This window comes from Lithobates pipiens, unplaced genomic scaffold (assembly GCF_037356315.1).
Source record: "Lithobates pipiens isolate NorthernLeopardFrog02 unplaced genomic scaffold, aLitPip1_a1.2 Scaffold_16, whole genome shotgun sequence".
NCBI classification, from domain to species: Eukaryota; Metazoa; Chordata; class Amphibia; order Anura; family Ranidae; genus Lithobates; species Lithobates pipiens.
In genome coordinates, this window is record NW_027507748.1 from 550,761,406 (window position 1) to 550,784,982 (window position 23,577).

The following is a 23,577-nucleotide window of genomic DNA, read 5'->3' on the forward strand; positions in this document are numbered from 1 at the left end:
CAATTCAGCTAGGGATTTTGCAGGTGTGGTGGCCACTCTGCACATGCTCAGTTTCTATGTTACTATGCTGAGCATTTCCTCCCTATCACATCTCAGTGGTAAATGACAGCGCACTACCTCCCTCCTTATCCATGCCCAATAACCAGTTAAACTCAATGGGGGCAGGATATTACATGTAGATTAATGGAGGCTTTACTTCCCTCTTATTCTAAGACATGGGCTGGAGGGGCGTGACACAGCCTGTGACTGGCAGAAATATACCCAAACCATGTTATTTCCACAACATAATAAAAATTGTATTTCAAATATACATTTGTACAGTTTAGTTCAATTTAAAACAGTTTATTAATATTATTTATTTATTTTTACTCTGTATTCCAAAGGCTGTTTTTATTTTTTATTTTAAACATGTGACCAGTAGCAGAGGACTAGAAGCTCCTCCTGCTTATGTTTCCCTGCAGACAGGCTGGGAAAGATCTGGGTCATGTGACAGCTGTATATCAATTAGGAAAAAGGTACTTCGATTTTTTTAAATTAAAATAATTACAGTGCCATCATCCATATTAATCATTTTCGGACCACCCACCGCATATATACTGTGGCAGGCAAACCGCTGATCTGTCAGGGAGCAAAAGAGAGATCTTGTCATGTTTCAGCTAAGCTGAAACATGATCTCTCTTTTTCTCCAGTGTATCCACTCCCCCCACAGAAAGAACCTCCCAGGCACACACTTAACCCTTTGATTGCCCCTGGTGTTAACACCTTCCCTGCCAGTGTCATTTATACTGTGACAGTGCATTTTTTTAACACCGATCACAATATTGGTGTCACTGGTCCCCAAAAAGTGTCACTTAGTGTCCAATTTATCCACTGCAATGTCACAGTCCCACTAAAAATCGCTGATTGCTGCCATTACTAGTAAAAATAAAAATGACATAAAAATATCCCATAAATTGTGGAAGCGATAACTTTTGTGCAAACAAATCTATATACACTTATTGAGATTTTTTTTTACTAAAAGAATGTAGCAGAATACATATTCGCCTAAATTGATGAAGAAATTCGATTTTAAATTTTTTTTTGTTGGGAATGTTTTATAACAGAACGTAAAAAATATTGTTTTTTATTTAAAAATTGCGGTTTTATTTTGTTTATTTAACTTTTAATTAAAAATTTAATTTCAACATATGTATAAAACGTGGGTTGCGCTAACTATTTAAATTCCACACTATTTTATGTTATTTTTACAAAACCCACTAAGTGCCGTGCATATATGAAAACCTCCCTAAAAAATATTAAATATTACGAAAGTGCTATATGACAATATAGGTCAAACACGTACAAAATATTGGCACCACTGCAGAGCTACCCACTTAGCAGTGGTGCCAATATTTTGTATGTGTTTGACCTATATTGTCATTTACCACTTTCGTAATATTTAATATTTTTTAGGGAGGTTTTCATAAATGCACGGCACTTTGTGTGTTTTATAAAAATAACATAAAATAGTGTGGAATTGAAATAGTTAGCGCAACCCACATTTTATACATATGTTGAAATTAAATTTGTTCACAGAGTGACATTTTTATACTAGGTTGCAGCAAACTATCATATAGATTGGTATTTCCTTTTTGCGCCGGTAGTCCATTGTTTTTTCAATTTTTTTGTTTATAGCACTAAAAATAAAAACCGCAGAGTTAATCAAATGCCACCAAAAGAAAGCTCTATTTGAGGGAGAAAAGGAACATAAATTTTATATGGGTACAGCAACGCATGAGCGCACAATTTTCAGTTAAAGCAACACAGTGCCGTATTGCAAAAAATAGCCTGGTAAGGAAGTGGGTAAAACCTTCTGGAGCTGAAGTGGAAGTGTACATGGAAGTGCAGTTGCTCTAAATCTAAGGGGTAGATCTGAAATGAGTGGAAGCTCTGCTGATTTTATCATCCAATCATGTGCAAGCTAAAATGCTGTTTTTTATTTTCCTTGCATGTCCCCTCGGATCTACACAGACTTTATTTCCAAGTGCACTTGCAGTGCATAGTGGATTTGCCTTTTGTAAATAACCTCCATTGCACTCTGTATGTACCCAATGTTCAACTGTTGGTTTTTTGCTGTTGACTATAATTTTACAATCTGGGAATTGTCTAGCCATATTTTTTAACGCAGATCAATAAGGAAAATAACTGGTTGCATTTATCAGGAGTCTCCAAACTTCTAAAAAAAGGGCTGGTTTACTGTCCTTCAGACTTTGGAGGGCCAGACTGTGGCCAGTGTGATTAAAATGGCATCAATGGGAATAAACAATATTTCATCACTGGTATTAGTGGGAGGAATAGTGCCCCATTGTTGGTATCAAGGGAGCAATAATGCTCCATCCTTGGTGTCAGTGGTAGAAATATTGCCCGTTGTTGATTTCAAAAAGAGGAATAGTGCCCTGTATCATTGGAAGAAATAGTGCCAGATAAAGGCAAGCAAAGGGTCGCATCAGGCCCCTGGGCCACAGTTTGGAGACTACTGGTATAGATTATTTGATAAGGGAAATCTCTAAAGATCTGCTAGAAGTGCAATTTCACCTTAGCAACTTGATTCACTTTGACAGTTTGTATTGTCTGTTCTGTACTTTGTAACAATTTCAATAAAAGTTATACTTCAAAAATATACTTCAAGGATAAAACCCTTCCACTTACACTACATACAGTACCTGTGCTTTTCAAAGCAATTCAGGGCAATCATGAGTGGTAGTCTGAAAACACCACAGCACCTTGCCTCAGTACTCCTCTCAAGAGCCCCCAGCACTGATGCAGTTCAACCTGCAATGCAACCTGCAATATTACAACATGATTCACTTTGACAGTTTGAATTGTCTGTTCTCTATTGAAATTGTTACAAAGTAGAGAACATAAACACAAAATTTGGAAATGTCCAGTGGGAGCGATTGATTATACAAAGTACTGTAGCAGGAACATAAAATAATAAATGTACAAAGCTTAATGTGCCCAGTTTCAAGACAAGGTCCTCCAGTGCCTAAGGGCAAAATGCCAAACTGTGCACCCTGTTTCCCCCTCCCTTCCACAACCCACCTGTTTATTATGCATAGGAAAATATTTAAAACAATTTAAAATAATAAAGTTTTATTGAGTTAAAACAGAATTCACTCTCAGCTTCCACTCCTGCCTCAAATTCTAACTGCCCCTGAGTGTATACCTATTTATTTTACCAGTGAGCATATTGCTCATGCAGTATGTAGCAGTGTGTTTGTGTTTAGAAAAGCAGTATACACCCATACAATAAAAGTATGGGAATGCTAAATATGGTGTTTGGTGGTCAGTATGAGAAAGAATGCTGTAACTTAGGTGGTAAGTAGAAGGATAAGATGTCCTGATATTGCTGTGAATGTGAAGAAACTTATGGATGGGGCTGGGTGTCACTGTGGGAGGATGGGGAATATCGAGAGGGTTAGGTGACTGTGAAGAACACTTGTTGACCTAGTGGGGTATGAGGGTTCTGGAGTGGACAGGGTGCTTTCTGAGGACACTGTGGAAGAGTGGAGGGCACTGTGGAACATTTTTGGAGGTTGAGGGCACTGTAGGGGGGGGGGAGGGGTGGGTGGTGAATCTGCACTGTGGGAGGTTGTGCAGCACTGTGGGACATTGGTGGCTCCCTATGGGAGATGGGAAGCGCTGTAGGAGGTTAGGGAATCTGCAGCTGGCTGGAGACTCTCAGGGGGCTTGTGGGGGCAGTGGGGGCTGAATGCAGCAGATAACCCCCCTTCTGCTTCCCTCACTTACTTCAGACCTGCTATCAGTATTGGTGCCTGCTAGGAAGGGAAACTTATTTCTCTCCCTGGTCATTTGATGAATCACATGGCCAGGGAGAGTAAATATAGAGATTCACTCCTCGTCGGGTGCCCATCCTGATGACAGGTCTGCTGTTGCTTTGCATCAAGGGAGACATTGATCAACAATGCCTCCTCGTGATGCCTAATGGAGCAGTGCTTTGTCCTGACCCTGGCAACAGGGAATGGACACTGCAGCTGCATGAGGGAGGCTGCAGTCCAGTGGTTGAGAACTATTGATCTAGAGCAGGGGTCTCCAAACTATGGCCCTCAGGAACTACAATTCTCATAATGCCTAACCATGTCTGTGAATGTCAGAGTTTTACAATGCCTCATGGGGCGTGGTGTTCCGCAACAGCTAGAGGGTCGTTTTTTGGAGATCCCTAATCTAGAGCATACCTACAGTACACACATGTACACACACAGCTCACTACTTGGCATCACTCTCACGTCACCATTCTGGCTGATTCACATCCCTGTTCATTACAGGTTCTTATGGTGGTCTTGTGTATCAAACAAGCAAAAACATGCTATCAAAGTCAATAGAAAAATAATGTTCAATCTAGAGGTCAAGAAACATTTGCATAGAGTCCTTAAGGTTTTGCTGCCATTTCCTAGTTCAGTAAAAAAGTTACCCCTTGTTTCACTTGTGCAATTATAGGGTTGGAAGACCTATATGCTTTAGCAGGAACTTGATTGGCTTTAACGAACAAAAATGTCAGAGGAGACAAAATTAAATATTTGTTCAGGCTTTACATTTAGCAAGACTTCTTCCTGGGTTTTAGGATACGTTGGTCTACTGACTTCTATGTTTGGGGCATTTCCAACAATTGTGGGAAGTGAAATCTTCAACTCCTTTAAAATGTATCAATGTTTCACTCAACATTTGTCACATCAGCATCTTCAGTTGAATGAATTTTGAGTTATAGTACCTAATGAATTTTAAGTTATTACAGTTTGTGATCAATATTAACCCTTTCATGCCTAAGCCTATTTCTGACATTTGTTGCTTTAAATGGCGATCGTTGCATTTTTTAATGTCACACTGTATTTGTGCAACGGCCTTTTAAATGCAAGTTTTTGTGAAAAAAACACACGTTCGTGTTTTTAAAAAACAAAACAGTAAAATAAGCCCAATTTTAATATAACATATAATATAAAATACAATATATAATATATTTTAATATAATCTAATATGTCATGCTTTGAAATGACCACACTCATGGAATGGCAACAAACTATGGTACCTAAAAATCTCCATAGGCGGTGCTTTAAAAAAAAAAAAAATATTGGTTGCTAGGTTAGAGTTACAGATGAGATCTAGTGCTAGAATTATTGCCCTCATTCTGATGATCACGCTGATAACTCAGATGTGTGATTTAAACACCATTTACAGATGCAGGTGCGACTTGTGCCTTTTCTTTGCTGCGCAAGCTCACGGGGATGGGGGAGCTTGAAAAATTTTTTTTTTTTTTTTAATTACATTGTCACTTTTGGGGGAAAAAAAATTTGATCACTTTTATTGCTGTCACACGGAATGTAAACATCCCTTTTGACAGTATAGGTGGTGACAGGTACTCTTTATGGAGGGACCCCAAATCCCTCCTTTGTACTTCAAAGTATTCAGATCGCCAAAAATGGTGATTCTAAATACTGTATTTTTTTTTTAAATGGCGCCATTGGCAGCTGAATAAGCTGGAAGTGACATTGTGACGTCGCTTCCGCGTTTACACTAAGAAGACTGGATCTAAGCCATTTCCGTCTTACTTCCAGTCTCACTCTAGCGAGCGGAAGTTCCTGGATTAGGGATCGGGTCTCTAGGTGGGATGGGAGGCCTGGAAAGAGTGGCGGAAGGTTACGGGATGGGGGAATGCTCCTCCAGGATAACAGCCGAGCAGCTTTTATCGGTTGTTATCCCTCCCGCTCGCTCTAAAAAGTGGCCCCTTACACCCGAGGCCACATATGTGCGTACGGCAGTGGGAAGGGGTTAAAAATGTATGTTAGATCCCTGGCTGCTCTGCTTATCCTCTGGACTACAACAATCGTAGAGATAAGAAATTATACATTTTTATCTGACTTTTCTTTGACAGCTGCTTGTTCTGGACCAGGAACTCAAATTTTCTATGAAATGCATTTTTAGACGCAAGCCCACTGTGGCACTAGGCATATTCTGGTAATGAACATTTCCTCTAACAGCACTATGCATACAAAAATGTGCAAATCATCAATTCCTAATCATAATAAACATAATGTATAGAAATATTAAAGTGCAAAAAAATTACATAAAGTGCATCAACAATTCCAGATAATTCCAGATCTGGTGAGTTTTCCCATGTGAAGGTGATGGCACAAGGGTGATCTTTTTTAACAGTGAAGTATGGAGTGTTGGAAAACAGCACTCAATAAAGACACTGGGCACTTTCAAAGTGGGCATTCTTATTTATTTCTTTTGATGCACAGGACAATTTATCTGGAATTGTTAATTCACTTGAGGCACTTTAATATTTTATATATTTATATATATATATATATATACACAGGTGCATCTCATAAAATTAGAATGTCATCAAAAAGTTTAAAAAGTTTATTTCGGTAATTCAATTAAAAAAAGTGAAACTCATATATTTTATATAGATGCGTTATATACAGAGTGATATTTCTTTCTTTTAATTTTGATGATTATGGCTTACAGCTAGTGAAAACCCAAAATTCAGTAACTCAGAAAATTAGAATACTACATAAGACCAATTTAAAAAAAAATATTTTTTAATACAGAAATGCTGGCTTACTGAAAATTATGTCTGTGTACGGTATAGCACTTAATACTTGGTTGGGGCTCCCTTTGCATGAATTACTGCATCATTGTGGCGTGGCATATAAGTTATTAGCCTGTTGCACTGCTGAGGTATTATGGAAGCCCAGGTTTCTTTGATAGTGGCTTTCAGCTCATCTACATTGTTGGGTCTGGTGTCTCTTATGTTCCTCTTGAAAATACCCCACAGATTCTCTATGGGGTTGAGATCAGGTGTGTTTGCTGACCAATCAAGCACAGTGATACAATGATCATTAAACCAGGTATTGGTACTTTTAACAGTGTGGGCAGGTGCCAAGTCCTGCTGGAAAATTAAATTAGCATCTCCATAAAGCTGGTCAGCAGAGGGAAGCATGAAGTGCTTCAGAATTTCCTGGTAAAGAGCTTCGCTGACTTTGGACTTGATAAAACACATAGGACCAACACGAACAGATGACAAAGGCTCCCAAAATTATCACTGACTGTGGAAACTTCACACTGGACCTCATGCAACTTGGATTCTGTGCCTCTCCACTCTTCCTCCTACTCTGGGACCTTGATTTCCAGATGAAATGTAAAAATTTCCACAGCCTGTGATGATTTTCAGTGTAGAGTATGTATTTATAGACTTTATTGGGCTTTTACAATAAGGACTGTTTTTAGATTTATTGTATAATGCTGATTATTTTTATTCACTTACTACACACATATAGCGTTATGCTTATAAGAGCACAGCACTTTGTATAGTCATTGCAGGGTGACATTTTTTCACTTTTTTGCTGATGGCTTGTGTTTTTGCTCTGGTGTGCAGGACATTTTTCTCTTATCTATACACGTGTACTATGAACAAGGACAAAATTGTTGAAATCAGACTATTTGTGGTTACAAATTTGAAAATGTATAGAGAAGCAACACTGTGTATCAAACTGCCTTAGCATTGCAGTATACACTCCTACCTAAAGTTAAGTTTATCCTGTCCAGGGCCAATGGAGTGTTTTGATTTTTTAGGACTTCCAGATACCTTTAGAAAACTGTGCATTCATTGGACATGCAGCATTAGGGTGGTATCTCTCTTTATTTGGTTATACGAGCCAGGCAAAGCTGTTAATCCACCCATGTTGAAGCATTATTCTTATTAAAGCGGGGTTCCACCCTAAGTGGAACTTCCGCTGATCGGAACCCTCCCCCCCTCCGGTGTCACAATTGGCACCTTTCAGGGGGGAGGGGGGTGCAGATACCTGTCAAAGACAGGTATTTACACGCACTTTCGGGCATAGACTCCCACGGGAGTCTATGCCTCTTCCTGTCCCTGCGCGCTGTCTGCTGGGACACACACGGGTCCCAGAGACAGCGCGGACAATTCCTATTGCGCTGCACGAGTCGCGCAGCGCAATAGGGAACCGGGAAGTGAAGCCGCTTCGCTTCACTTCCTGATTCCCTCACCTAGAATGGTGGCGGCAGCAGCCGAGAGCCAAGCGATCGATCGGCCTCGGCTGCCGGCATCGCTGGACCCGGGACAGGTGAGTGTCCATTTATTAAAAGTCAGCAGCTGCAGTATTTGTAGCTGCTGGCTTTTAATATTTTTTTCCGCAGTGCAGTCCCGCTTTAACATACAGGATTTATATAGCGCCAACAGTTTGCACAGCACTTTACAACATTATGGCAGACAGTACAGTAACATTACAATTCAATACAGGAGGAATCAGAGGGCCCTGCTTGTTAGAGATTACAATCTAAGAGGGAGGATCAAGAGATACAAAAGGTAATAACCGTGGGGGGGTGAGCTCATGAAGAAAATAAAAGTACAGTTGTTAGGTAAGGGCAGGATAGGCTTCTCTGAAGAGAAAACTTTTCAGGTATCACCTAAACCCTCATGTAAACGGGACGTTGTTCAACCTCTTCTGAATGATTTAACGTAACAGCTAGAAACCGGCGTCTAAAAACTGTTGTTTTGCTGCTTTTACATGCCACATTTAGCTGCGTTTTTTTCCAAAATAGCCAAAAATGAAAAACGCATGTAAACGAAATGCGGCTAAATGAGAGTTACCTCGTTTTGACATCCAGACAGATATGTCTGTTAGTAAGTTTGTGATGCGTGAGGAGACTGATGGAGTGAGCTGAGGCATGGAGAGATAGATTTGGGTGTAGTCAGCGTAGAAATTATATTAAAAGCATGGGAGTCTATCAGCTGACCCAAGGAGGAGGTATAGATTGAAAATAGAAGACGTCCAAGAACAGATCCTTGGAGAACAGAGAAAGGAAGAGGAGTGGAGGAAGTAGAATTGCAAGTGACACTGAAGGTGTGGTGGGATAGGCAGTATGACAGCCAGTGATGCGCGCAGTCACGGAGACCAAAGGAGTAATGGTTTTTGAGGAGGAGGGGTTGGCCAACCATATCTACTAGAAGTAGAAGTAGGAGTACAGAATAGTGTCCATTGCTTTTTGCTGTTAGTAAGTAATTTGTGAATTTTAAAAGAGAAGTTTCAGTAGAGTGTTGAGGGAAAAATTCAGACTGATCAAGAAGGTTATTCTTAATGATGTGGTCACTCAGTTGTTTGTAGACCAGACGTTCAAGGAGTTTAGAGGAAATGGGGAGCAAGGGGATAGGGCGTAGATTGTTAAGATTGGTGGGATCCAAGGATGGCTTTTTAAGTGAGCTGGGTAGAATAAACTTTATTTTCTTTAGATCTTAGGTATTTTGCTTATATTTACAGTTCTCCTGGGGAAAAGGAAGGGAGAGGGGTCCAAAGAGTAACAAGAGCACAAAGTGCCCACATTGCTGCTTCGGTTACATAGACACTTCCTTATGTGTCCTACTATATTATGCAGCAAGCGTGATGTCATCATGACTTATCAGTGGCGAGCGGAGATTGCAACACTGGATTACTGGTCTGCACTCCTAGAAAAGGCATTGGTGAGAGAGACACGGTAGTGGACAAAAAAAAGGGTTTGTGGGTTTTTTCAAAACCAATTTGGGAATAGGCAGTAACTGTATAGGAAGAATGGAATGAGATGTGAGGATACACATGATAAAAAATCTAACACTTTGCAATCCAAAAAACATAAAATAAACAGTTGATAAAGGAACGCTTGTGAATATGCAGTAACATCAGAAATAGAATGTTAAATCTAGTTTTAATATCTGGAGAAAACAAACACATTCACCGGTAAATTGATTTAATATGTGCAAGGCAGCAGTAATATTAAAATATTTTGGCGCTTTAATCAGGCATAACATTTTTTATTACATTTGTACATGCTCTTGAAAAAATAGCAATTATTCATTCCATTTAAGTTCAAATATTAACCTAAAACTACAGCCATCTGTTTTGTTTAAGTGTAATCATTACCCCCAATTTGAAACATTATTCTACCTTCACAGTCTCCTCCGGCACTTCACTATTAAATAGCATAAAATAGAATACAGATGAATGTTTATTCCGTTAACTTCAGCTGAAAAAAGAAGCAAAACAGGCATTTTTAAACTAAAGACCCTGTAGGTAACTTGGCAGTCATTTCTCTTTCCACAGCTTATGTACCGTTATTGTGCTATTAAAGAGGTAGGTAACTCTACCATTAAAAAAAAACAAAAAAAACTTCTCCCTGTATTATGAAAGACTTACCCTAAAAGGAAGCCCTCCAGTGGCGTGCTGTCACTGCTGACAGGGCTTCCATCTACACCTGGTCTTCCTCCCGGGTTTGCGGGCTCCGGCCCGCAGATGTGCCTCGTCACAGAGCTCTGAAGGGACGTATGCCGATATGCCATTTATGCAGAAACAGTGGATATCTCCTAAACAGTGCTTAAGAGATATTCCTTGTACCTACAAACCTTGTTCAAAGCCTTACACCCAACTACAATTATAAATGCCAGGTTATTTTGTCTTCTTTAATGGAGCTAGCAATATTCATACACATCTTAGCAGGTTATGACTGGCAATGTCTAGATGTGTCTGTCCCTAAAGCTTTTTCTTTCTTTTCTTAGCCAATTTATTTTCTTAGCCTTTTTCATATACAGAAGCTCCATTGGTTTTAAGCTACCACTGGTGTTATTTATTTCTGCCTATATAAACTAAACTAAAATTATTGGAATAAAATTAAAAGAAAGACATGTTTGTCTGAAAAATGTGCAGTGTGGCCTGTTTTTTTGTGTTCCTAATATGATATCCTGGTAGTAACTCTTGTAACTTGTTTTTAACTTTCAGCGGACCCAGCTGTGAGACTGGATGGGAGCCCTATCTGCTGCTACTTTAACTTCAGTCCAAAAATCATGTTCACCAAGGTAGTAAAAGCTCAGCTATGGGTATATCTGCGACCTGTGCAGCACACCTCCACCGTCTACCTTCAAATTTTACGTCTCAAGCCTGTAACGGATGAAGGCAGCAAGCACATCCGAATTAGATCTCTAAAGATTGATTTGCACTCACGCACAGGCCATTGGCAAAGCATCGATTTCAAGCATGTACTGCAGAACTGGTTCAAACAACCACACAACAATTGGGGCATTGAAATCAATGCCTTTGACCCAAATGGAAATGACCTTGCTGTCACCTCTCTTGGTCCTGGAGCAGAAGGACTGGTAGGTACTTTCATTTTAAAACATTTAATGACTGGACTGCCTCTGTTGAGTAAGATAGCTAGCTTTTGTAGATTTTGCTCTAAATGCATATTACCATACCTGGTCAATGTCAAATTGCTTTTTAAACTTTGCCTGTTAAGTATATGAGTGGATATTGACTAGGAGAATTAGTTGGTCTTTCCATATTCATGTTCTGATTATGATCAGTTTATGATCGCTTACTGAACTTGAGCAATAAATGGACTACATTGGTTATCGCAGTGATATAAATTGCCAGTTGTCAAAAAAATCCCTACAAACAACTGATTAGCATTAATAGAAATAAATAATTTGATGTTTATACTATGTTTCGATAGTAATACCTAATGCATAAAACTACTCTTGGGAATAGAAAAAAAATACCTCAGGCAGGTATACTAGGTATATAATTAAACAAGAAATGGGGATGCGTATTCCCAAGCACCAAAAGTCACCGGGAGGACCAATGACCTAGCATTCATTGGATAGCATTTATCTTAGGCCTTTTTCTCTTTGCACTATTGGGCTTCTCTTGGTACTAAGAAATGTTGATGAGCAGGGACCATCGTATGAGGATAATATTGCAGAGTGAACATTAGATTTGTTCTTTGGCCTTGAAGATGTCTCCCCTTATATGTATTTTCTCTTTTTATACATAAATATATTTTTTCTCTAAATATATTTTTTCCTCTCATAAATGTTTTCCTTGCAGCCCGCTTTATGAATAGATGGCAATGGCATGCCACATTGACGATATGACGCACGTTCGTGATAACGTCACATCACATGCATGTGCAATGACGTCATCATGCATTAGGCGTGGCGCCAATTTTGACAATTAACCACTTCAGCCCCGGAAGGATTTTTTTTTTCAAATATAACATTTTATTCAACTCCGGGGGGGGGGAGCGGGCACCACGATACAGATATAAATGTAAATATACATACATTACACTCTAGACTCATAGAATGTACAGAGGTTGAAAACATTCACAACAATTTATGGTACAAGGAATAGTATAGGATCACACGTTTGTCTCCAACCAGAATTAAACTTATCAAGAGCAGTGTTCATTGGGGTGTAAAGATGCCGGGACTCCCCCCGCCTGCTATTTACCACTTTCCTTAAAGGGAGGGAACCGAAATTCCCATGAATAAGGGTGAGTAGGGGAAGGGAATGAAAATAGAAAGGGGGGAAGTGGAAGAAAAGGGGGATTGAAAGAGCGAGGACATGGCGGTAGCCGTTCTCCCGTAGCACTCCAGCAGGGTAAAGGCAGATTAGGACCTCAGCAGGCGCCGCCCTTCAATGGAGTAGATGAAGATTTTCCATCCATCCCAAGTCTGTTTATGGGCCTCTTGTTTATGCTGTGCAGTGAGGACCAGGTCCTCCATTCTCCTCACCTCCTCCACTTTCCTCAGCCATTGCGCAACAGTCGGGGGGGAGTTTTGTTTCCAGTGGAGGGGGATACATGCCTTTGCCGCATTAAGTAAATGATGTAGGAACGATTTCCTATAAGTCTTGGCAGGGATTTTTGAGAGGTGAAGCAGGAAGAAAGCGCGATCATCCGGGATGGCGTGTTCCGTAAACCTTTGTGTTATATGGGGGACCTCCTAGCCCCGGAAGGATTTACCCCCTTCCTGACCAAGCCTTTTTTTGCGATACGGCACTGCGTCGATTTATCTGACAATTGCACAGTCGTGCGACATTGTACCCAAACAAAGTTTAAGTTCTTTTTTCTCACAAATAGAGCTTTCTGTTGGTGGTATTTGATCACCTCTGCGGTTTTTATTTTTTGCACTATAAACAAAAAAATAACGACAATTTTGAAATAAAAAGCAATATTTTTTTGTTTTTGCTATAATAAATATCTCCAAAAAATATATAAAAAAACACATTTCTTCTTCAGTTTTGGCCAATATGTATTCATCTACATATTTTTGGTAAAAAAATAAATCCAAATAAATGTATATTGATTTGGTTTGCGCTAAAGTTATCGTGTCTACAAAATAGGGGGTAGATTTATGGCAATTTTATTATTATTATTTTTTATTAGTAATGGCGGCAATCTGCCACAGATTGGACAGATCGGACACTTTTGATACTAATTTGGGACCATTGATATTTATACAGCGATCACTGTATAAAAATGCACTGATTACTGTGTAAATGTCACTGGCAGGGAAGGGGTTAAACACTAGGGGGCATGTAATCTCTAGCTGCTGATGACGGAGTGACGTACGTGTAAGTCGTTTTGCACACCTGCGCCATTCTGCCAACGTATATTGGTGTGAGCCGGTCGGCAAGTGGTTAATGTTATAAATAGAGGTGACCATAGAGTGCCAGTGATATTTGCTATGTGCTTTAGAGCCGGTTCACACAGCGGGCGATGCGAGGCGACACGACTCGCCTCGCCTCACTCTCGCAAGTCGCCCCCGTTCTGTACAATGGAACCGTTCTGAGAGGAGCGACTCGAGTCGCTCCGACTCAGAAAAAAGGTTCCTGTACTACTTTTGGGCGACCTCGGGGCGACTTGCATTGACTTCTATACAGAAGTCATTTGCAAGTCGCCGCTGAGGCCGCGGCAGGTCGCGGCGAGGCAAGTCGGAGTCGCCTCGCCTCGCCTGCTGTGTGAACCGGCCCTTACTGCTTGTGTTTTGATTTGATGCACAGTTTTTCCCACAACAAATATTGGATGTGAGCCTGTTGTCGGAAAGTCTGACCGTGTGTATTTCCGCCAGCAAACGTTTGAGAGCAGATTTTCAAATTTTCCGACAGCAAAACATGTTGTCGGAAATTCCGATCGTGTGTACATAAGACTGACGCACAAAAGTACATGCATGCTCAGAATCAAGCAGAAGAGCCGCACTGGCTGTTGAACTTCATTTTTCCTCGGCTCATCGTACGTGTTGTACATCACCGCATTCTGGAATTTCTGACAACATTTGTGTGACCGTGTGTATGCAAGACAAGTTTGAGCCAACATCCTTTGGAAAAAAATTCACAGTTTTGTTGTCGGAAAATCCTATCGTGTGTACAGGGCATTAGACTTTTAATTTTTTAAATCCCGACAAAGCTTGATTTTTGCACAAAACATGTTGAGTTAGTTGTTTTGCACTGTATTATTTATTTTATTTTGCAGATACACATGGTTTTAGTTACTTTGAATAGTGGTGTCGTTTTTATTTTTTTAGAGGTTTCAGCCAATTGACTGTCTTTTTTGATTTTCTATTTGAGTAGTGGGGGGGGGGGGGGGCTGTGAGAGCAGAGGGGATTTTCATATTTGTTTATATGCACATTCTCTATAACATTTGTAACATAGTTGTGGGGTTGGCCAACTTGTAGCTTACATGTTATAATTACTGTCACAATGATTGGTGTGCCCATTTTGGTGGAACCAAACTGCTGAGGGTTGGTTACATTATTCAAAGCTAAGAGGTATTCTTTTTGTGGTTCCCTAATTTTGTTATATGAGGGACCTTCATTTACCTCAGTATAGGGTCATCACATCTTTTCTGTTTTTTATGTGGTTTTGGCTGAACCTCCATCTCCATGATACCACGATTTTGTAACAGGAGAGATTGTGACATATATTCTCTTATCTCCTAATCCTTTTTTGTAAGGTTATGTGTGTTCATGTTCCCCATCCTAATAGTTTTTAAAAACACACAACAATCCTACCATTTACTGAAATCCTAATAAATGTTAGATCATTGGTCCTCCCAGTGGCTTTTGGTGTGTGGGAATACGCACCCCCGTTTCTTGTTTAAGTATATGTACATGCCATACATTTGGCATTTTTGAGTTTTGAATTGAAAAACACAGTAGGCATTAGTTTAAGTAGGGTTTACTAGTTGTACATACTACATAATATTTCCACATTACTTAAAGTGTTACTAAAGTCAGATTTTTTTCAAATTAAAATAACAAGCATGTTTTACTCACCTGCTCTGTACAGTGGTATTGCACCGAACAGCCTTGATCCTGCTCTTCTTGGGTCCCTGGTGGCGATCTTGGCTCCTCCTCTTTTTTGTGTGTCCCTATAGAAAGTCGTTTGCTATGGGGACAAACGGTGCATGCTTGCTCCCGACCTGTGTGTCTATGGAGCCGTGCTTCATAGACTTACAGAACAGGACTTAGGTCCACCCCCTCATTTCCTCTTCAATGTATTTGATTGCCAATGGTTCCTGCTGCTGCTCGAATGTTGTGTATAAAGGCAGAAAGGGGAAAATAGATTCAGCCATGCACAGCGCTGATCTATTCTCCACTGTCAACCCCTTCAGACAGGAAAGGGGGGGGGGGGCACAAGGAAACTAAAAAGGAAAAAGAAAGGAAGGCGCTGCCCCTTTAAATCAAATAAATATGTGCATGCATACAAAAATCTCTACAGCAATTGTATATGAAATGTGAACATTAAGCAATTTCCTCAACTTAAAAGTCCAATATGGTAAAGTGTAACCAAGCACCATGCTTCATTAAAGGTGATCGTGTCCACTTCCTACAAATCTTGTGCTCCACCAGGTAAAAAAAATATATTAATATATTCGCTCACCAGAACCCTTTGGCCAACAAGTGACCATCAAGCAGAAAACAAACATCCACTTCTCAATAGACCTATGTTCACTTCTTCTCCAGGCTTCTCTCTCCTCTATCCTGTTCTATGCCACTACAATAATGAAAGCTCCAGGAGGGAGTCATCATGCACGAAATGTATAGAAATACAAGCTTCTTTACTTGCAGTGACACTTCCCAGAGCACCCGATCAGTGGAATTTATATGGGACTACTAGCACACAGATTGGTGTGAGACTTCTGGAAACTGCACATGTTCAATGCAGGTTTTTTACTACTAAAATGTGAGTGCATTGAAAACGGAAAATTGTACACTCACCTTTCTGTAATTTTCTTTTCCTGACGCATCTCCATGGCAGCACACACACTGGGTTGTGACTCTGCTCCATCAACCTGACAAGATAGGTTAACTATAAATTTGTAAGGAAAGGCACCCCACCGCATTCTCTGTAGCTATCACCTAATGAAAGGTGGGATGCTGTATGCTGCCATGGAGATGTGTCAGGAAAGGAAAATTACGGGAAGGTGAGTATACAATTTTCAGTTTTCCTGATGCATCATGGCAGCACACACTGGGAAATAACCCGCCAGTCGGAAGGGTGCAAGTAAAGTAACAGAATTTATTCATCATATGGCAGTAGAATTGGCCCAAATAACTGATCTACCAAACTTACTGTTGAAAACTGAGCCAAATCTACCCTGTAGTGGGACATGAATGTATGCATGAAGGACCAGGTTGCTGCCCTGCAGATTGTCTCTGGTGACACCCTGCAATATGCTGCCCAGGAGGTTGCCACTGCCCATGTTGAATGAGCCCTAATGTCTCCAGGTATTGGCAAATTCTGAATGTCGTAGGCTTTTTGATGACCTTGACCAACCAAGATGCATTTGTTTGAGATTAAGCCATTTGTCCTATGTGAGGAATCACTGGTAGATTTTCAGTCTTCCTAAAAGAAACAGCTGACAGGTCATTCCTAATAGTGGTCATAATGTCCAAGGCATGTGGTTGCCCTTGATCATCAGTAAATGAAGGAAGGTTGATTTCCTGATTTCAGTGGAAAGATGATGACACCTTTGGAGTAAAACGGTCTGAGGGTTTCAGAACTACCCTGAACTACCCTGTCTGGGTAAAAGATCAAATAAGGTTCTGAAATCATTAACGCATGTATCTCCGAGATTCTTTTAGCTGACGTGATGGCGATAAGAAATGTTAATTTCAGTGTTGAATTCCATAATGTAACCGAATCTGCTGGGTGAAAGGGTGAACCTGACAGAGTATTCAGGACTACTGATAAATCCCCTACTGTAAATGTAGGTCTTCTTGGAGGCCTTAACCTAACACAAGCTTTAATAAAGTGGATTATGAGAGGGTGTGAGGCCCATCTAAACCCTGTTTTTGCGGATAATGCTGAAATCTGAACTTTTAGGGATCTGAGTCCTTTGGATAAGCCTGTTTGAAGAAACTCCAAGATTTTGAGTGACTTCTCCCAGATCTCCTATGGCTTGAGGTATGACTTGAGTGACCATGATGTCTGGAGTTTGTCGATCTGGACCTGGAAGGGCTGTAGAGCATCGCAGCATTAGAAGGTCACGCACTCTTTTTTCTCTTCCATGCTTACTAACATGCTGAGCACCTCTTACCTTTTATGCTGAGGGTGGTTTGCTTGGGCAGTGACCTCCATCAAGAGCACAGAAGATGTAATACATGATGAGAAACAACAGTATAGCAAATGCAATGCAAGAAAAACAGACAGAGTTGTAAATAACCAGCTAAAAACAATAAAGCAGCCTACCAGAGACTAAGGGCAGAAATAGACTAAAGAAAGAAAGAATCCTTCTGAGCAGTCTGCAGCCATCAGCATAATTCAAACAAGCTTTAGGCCTTTTAAATGGAAATGACATCACTGCATATGTGCATAATCGCTCTGCCGGCACCCATGCCATATTGGAAAAGGGCAGAATAACCTGCAGTTCTACCTCACTTCCTCCAGTGCCTGTGTAGAGCCCACAGAAGGATGCAACAGCCATAATAGCACGAACGCTGAGCTGTGGAACTACAGATCTCAGCCAAACCCTTGTTAAACAAACAGAGAGGGTAAAGCAAAGTCTAAAGTTTAGAGACTGCACAGAAGAGACTTCCAGCCAGGAGATGCTTAACCTGGTGGGGCAAATGCGGGTAAGGGTGCTGAGTCCGTCTTCCATCTTGTCAGGTGAGGATAAAAAAGAGAATGAGATGGGGTGCCTCTCCTTCAAAATTTATAGTTAACCTATCCTGTCAGGTTGTGGGGGCGGAGTCACAACCCAGTGTGTGTGCTGGCATGATGCGTCAGGAAATATTTTGTATGTGAATTTAATTTTTTTATAAAACATACTACACTATATGCTACTCTCATGTAGTCCCTCCTGGAGCCTTCATTATTGTAGTGGTATAGAATGGGAGAGAGAAGCCTGGCAGAGAAGTGAACATAGGTCTATTGAGAAGTGAATCTGTTTGTTTTCTGCTTGATAGTCACTTGGTGGCCAAAAGGTTCTGGTGAGCGCATATATTATTTCTTTTCACCTGGTGGAGCAGAAGATTTGTAAGAAGTGGACACTATCACCTTTAATGAAGCACGGTGTTACAGTTTACCATACATGGACTTTTATGTTGAGGATTTATTTTAAACTACCAAATTGTTTATTATTATCACATTATTTCGTATACAATTGCTGTAGAGATTTTTGTATGGGTGCACATATTTATTTGATTTAAAGGGGCAGCACCATCTATTTTTTGTTTTTTAGTTTCACTATCGTGTAATTAGACTATTAAAGGGGCAGCAGCCTTACACAACAAGCACTAGGAGCAGTTGACTTTATTGAAAAAATTTTTTTTACCCTAAAGGGGTTGTAAACTCCCGTGGTTTTTCACCTTAATGTATTCTATGCATTAAGGTGAAAAACCTTCTGTAGTACAGCAGCCCACGAGAGCCCTCCCCCCCCCCATTTTACTTACCTAAACCTGATCTTTCCAACGACGAGAAAAAGCTCAGCAGCTCCAGCCGCTGTCTCAGGTCCTCATTGGACAGATTGAAAGCTGCTGTCAGTCAAATCCAGTAAGAAGGGAGCTGGGGGGCGGGGTCAAGTCCTGCTGTCTGTGTCAATGGACGTAGCAGGATGCGGGAAGAGCCGGGAGTGCTGCTGGGGGACCCCAGAGGAGGAGGATCGGGGCCACTCTGTACAAAACCCTTGCACAGAGGAGGTAAGTATAAAATGTTTGTTATTTAAAAAAAAAAAAAACACCTTTTTAGGTTTAGTATCACTTTAATTGGCTTTTCCCATCAATAAATAATTTTGAACCAATTTCTAAGAAAAAGGTAGTTCCTAACTACCACATGACTCTACATTTGCCTTAAGGCTTGACATAAATTTAAGACATTTATAAAAAAAATATTTAAGACCATGCGCATATGCATGAGTCTATACCAGTGATGGCGAACCTTGGCACCCCAGATGTTTTGGAACTACATTTCCCATGATGCTCTGGCACCTTGCATTGTAGTGGAGCATCATGGGAAATGTAGTTCCAAAACATCTGGGGTGCCAAGGTTCGCCATCACTGGTCTATACTAATGCCGCGTACACATGACCGGACTTTCCGGCAGAATAGGTCAGACGGAATCATTCCGGCGGATATTCCGATCGGGTGTGGGATAATCCAATCATTCTTCTTTTAAAAATTCAGATGGGCCTAGAGATAGAACATGTTTCAAATCTGTCCGATGGACTTAATCCCTATCGGGAAAACCATCCGTCTGTATGCTGGTCCGATGGACCAAATATGACACAAGGGCAGCTATTGGCTACTGGCTATTGAACTTCCTTTTCTAGTCCCATCGTACCTCATCACGTTACATAGTAGGTGAGGTTGAAAAAAGACACAAGTCCATCAAGTCCAACCTATGTGTTTGATTATATGTCAGTATTACAGTATATATCCCTGTATGTTGCGGTCGTTCAGGTGGTTATCTAATAGTTTCTTGAAACTATCAATGCCTCCCGCTGAGACCACCGCCTGTGGAAGGGAATTCCATATCCTTGCCGCTCTTATAGTAAAGAACCCTCTATGTAGTTTAAGGTTAAACCTCTTTTCTTTTAATTTTAATGATTGGCCACATGTCTTCTTAAACTCCCTTTTGCGAAAAAGTTTTATCCCTATTGTGGGGTCACCAGTATGGTATTTGTATATTGAAATCATATCCCTTCTCAAGCGTCTCTTCTCCAGAGAGAATAATTTCAGTGCTCGCAACCTTTCCTCATAACTAATATCCTCCAGACCCTTAATTAGCTTTGTTGCCCTTCTTTGTACTCGCTCCATTTCCAGTACATCCTTCCTGAGGACTGGTGCCCAGAACTGGACAGCATACTCCAGTGTGGCCGGACCAAAGTCTTGTAGAGTGGGAGAATTATTGTTTTATCTCAAAATGAACGGACTTCCGAATGTAGTTTGGTCTGTTCTTGTGTGGGCAAGTCCATTCGTTCGGAAGTCTATCGTAACTCTGTCAAAAGTCCATCTGGAAGACCGCATTTTGCACACAACACAAATGTAAGGCACACTTTTACTTAAACTTAACTACTGTATTGGAAAAACACAGCAGGGAGGTAGACATCTATTATAAACACTATTTATAAATTTCACTCCTGAAGTAGCACCTAGGTAGCCAGGTCACCCATTAATATGCACAGTAGATAGAGCTAATCTGGGCAGCTTTGTACCGTGTGATTACTGTAATGACCAATCACAGTGATCACAAATGTAAACAGACCTGAGAGTGAGAAACAAAGTTTTTTTTTTTTCCTTTGTAAAGTAAAAAATAAAAAATCCAGTAGTTAGCACCAAAAGAAAACTCTATGCCCTTGTACACACGGTCGGAGATTCCGACAACCAAATCCGTCGGAGTTATTCCGACGGATTAATTCCGGAAGAGGTCCGGAAGTGATGTTGCATACACACGGTCATACTAAGTTGTCAGAAAATCCGATTGTGCATAACGTGATGACGTTATTTCGTTAGGACTGGACTACGTTCAGGCTAGTAGCCAATAGCTTTGGTCTAGGAATTTGATCTGAGCATGCGTGGCACCTTGTCCGTCGGAGTAGGCTACACATGATCGGAGTATGTCCGATAGGAGCATTTTGTCGGAAAATATTTCTGGCAAGTTGGAAAAGTTGGTCCGACAGATATTCCGACGGAAACAGTCCGATGCAAACCACACACAGTCGGAATATCCGACAAAACGGTCCGATAGGAAACATTCCGACGGAATCTCCGACCGTGTGTACAAGGGCTATCTGTTTCAATAAATAAATAAAATTGATCTGGGTAAATTGAGTAACTGAGCAATTGTCAGTCAAGCTAACAGTGCTGAAAACAAAAAAATAACATGACAATGGAGGGGCATTTACAGGCTGGTACTTACAATGCCTTGAAAAAGTATTCATTTAAAATTTTCCACATTTTGTCATGTTTCAAGAAGAATGAAAATGTATTTTATTGAAATTTTATGTGATAGACTAACATAAAGTGCCACATAATTGTGAAGTGGAAGGAAAATCATAAATGGGTTTCAATTTGTTTTACAAATAAATATCTTTAGTTCAGCACCCCCCCCCCCCCCCCCCCGAGTCAATACTTTGTAGAACCACCTCTCATTGCAATTACAGCTGCCATTTTTTTTTTAGTATGTCTCTACCAGCTTTGCACATCTAGAGTAAATTTTTTGCCCTTTCGTCTTTGCAAATTAGCTCAAGCTCTGTCAGATTTGATGAAAAGCATCTGTGGGCAGCAATTTTTAAGTCTTCCCACAGATTTTCAATTGGATTTAGGTTTGGACTTTGACTAGGCCATTCTAACACATGGATATTCTTTGATCTAAACCATTTCATTGTAGCTCTGGCTGTATGTTTAGGGCCATTGTCCTGTTGGAAGGTGAACCTCTGCCCATTCTCAAATCTTTTGCAAAAGCTAACAGGTGTTCTTTTAATATTGCCCTGTATTTGGCTCTATCCATCTTCCCATCAACTATGACCAGCTTTCCTGTCCATGCTGAAGACTGCCACCATCATGTTTCACGGTGGGGATGGTGTGTTCAGGGTAATGCGCAATGTTAGTTTTACGCCACACATACTTTTAGGCCAAAAAGTTGAATTTTGGTCTGATCTGACCAGCCCACTTTCTTCCACGTTTGCTGGGTCCCCTAATATGGCTTCTCTCAAACTGCAAACAGGACTTCTTATGGCTTTCTTTCAACAATGACTTTCTTCTTGGAACTCTTCCATAAAGGCCAGATTTCTGGAGTGAATGACTAATAGCTGTCCTGTGGACAGATTCTCCCACCTGAGCTGTGGATCTCTGCAGCTCCCCCAGAGTTACCAATGGCCTCTTGGCTGCTTCTCTGAATAATGCTCTCCTTGCACTTGTCTGTCAGTTTAGGTGGACGGCCATGTCTTGGTAGATTTACAGTTGTGCCATACTCTCCATTTTCAGATGTTGAATTGAACAGTGCTCCGTGAGATGTTCAAAGCTTGGGATATTTTTTTATAGCCTAACTCTGCTTTAAACGTCTCCACAACTTTATCCCTGGCCTGTTTGGTGTTTTCCTTGGCTTTCATTATGTGGTTTGTTGACTAAGGTTCTCTAACAAATCTCTGAGGGCTTCACAGAATAGCTGTATTTATGGTGAGATTAAATTACACACAGGTGGACCCTATTTACTAATTAGGTGACTGAAGGCAATTGGTTCCACTAGATTTTAATTAGAGGTATCAGAGTAAAGGGGGCTGAATACAAATGCATGCCACACTTTTCAGATATTTATTGGTAAAAAAATTGGAAATCCATTCATCATTTTCCTTCCACTTCACAATTATGTGCCACTTTGTGTGTGTTTATCACCAAAAATTCCAATAAAATACATTTATGTTTTCGTTGTAACATGAGAAAATGTGGAAAGTTTCAAGGGGTATGAATACTTTTTCAAGGCACTGTATATTATACCGTAGTATATTATATTTTAAGCTAAAATTGACCTTTAAGTTGAAATGTACCATTAAAATATATATGAAGTCTAAAACCTTGTTTTTTATTTCTGGGGAGAAAGGGTTTAAATCCATGTTAGTTATTTTTTTTTATTTTTTTTTGCTATCTGTGTCCCACTGGGCATGTTTCCCTTCAGTTCCAGAAAGTAGGAAGAAAACTTCTAAAGTGAGGGGAAATCGTCTCAGAGTTGTCACCAAAACATATGTCCCTAATGTAAGGCTTCCCATCTATTCCTATCACAGTGGACACTACAATTAAATAGACAGGGTTAGCCTACACACCAGGGACACAGACACCAAGATGAACCTAATCAGGGTTCTAATCCTTCCCTACTCTATCCAAAATGACAGGTTTTAGAATTGGATTTTAAAAAAGACATTTGGTATTGTAAAAAACAAATAATTATACTCATCTTGGTGGTTGCAGCATTAGATGTCCCCCGCAGTCTTTGCAGTGAGAACCAAGCAATCAAACACCACTGTGACAGTCAGTCAACGTTTCTCTGCTCTCCCCTCCAATGCTCACTGGAGCGCTAGGTGGTGAAGGAGGTGGGAGGGATCGGCCCAAGCTCTCAGTGGATCACTGAGAGGCTGAACCAGGTGCCGGTCCAGGCATCTTGGTGGATCCTGACCATATGGTCGGGATCTTTTCCAAGCCTGGACTGGCTGAGTGACATCAGCCGACAGCAGGCTTTAGCCTGCTGTTAGCT

General features: G+C 40.6%; 1 protein-coding gene across 1 annotated transcript in view; it reads left to right on the forward strand.

Moving 5' to 3' along the window:
• GDF11 (growth differentiation factor 11) overlaps window positions 1–23,577 on the forward strand; it is a 197,371-nt gene that overhangs the window by 167,752 nt on the left and 6,042 nt on the right. The window contains exon 2 of the mRNA XM_077483436.1: window positions 10,830–11,203. Coding sequence (XP_077339562.1) covers window positions 10,830–11,203 — 374 coding nt within the window. The remainder of the gene's footprint in view (window positions 1–10,829; window positions 11,204–23,577) is intronic.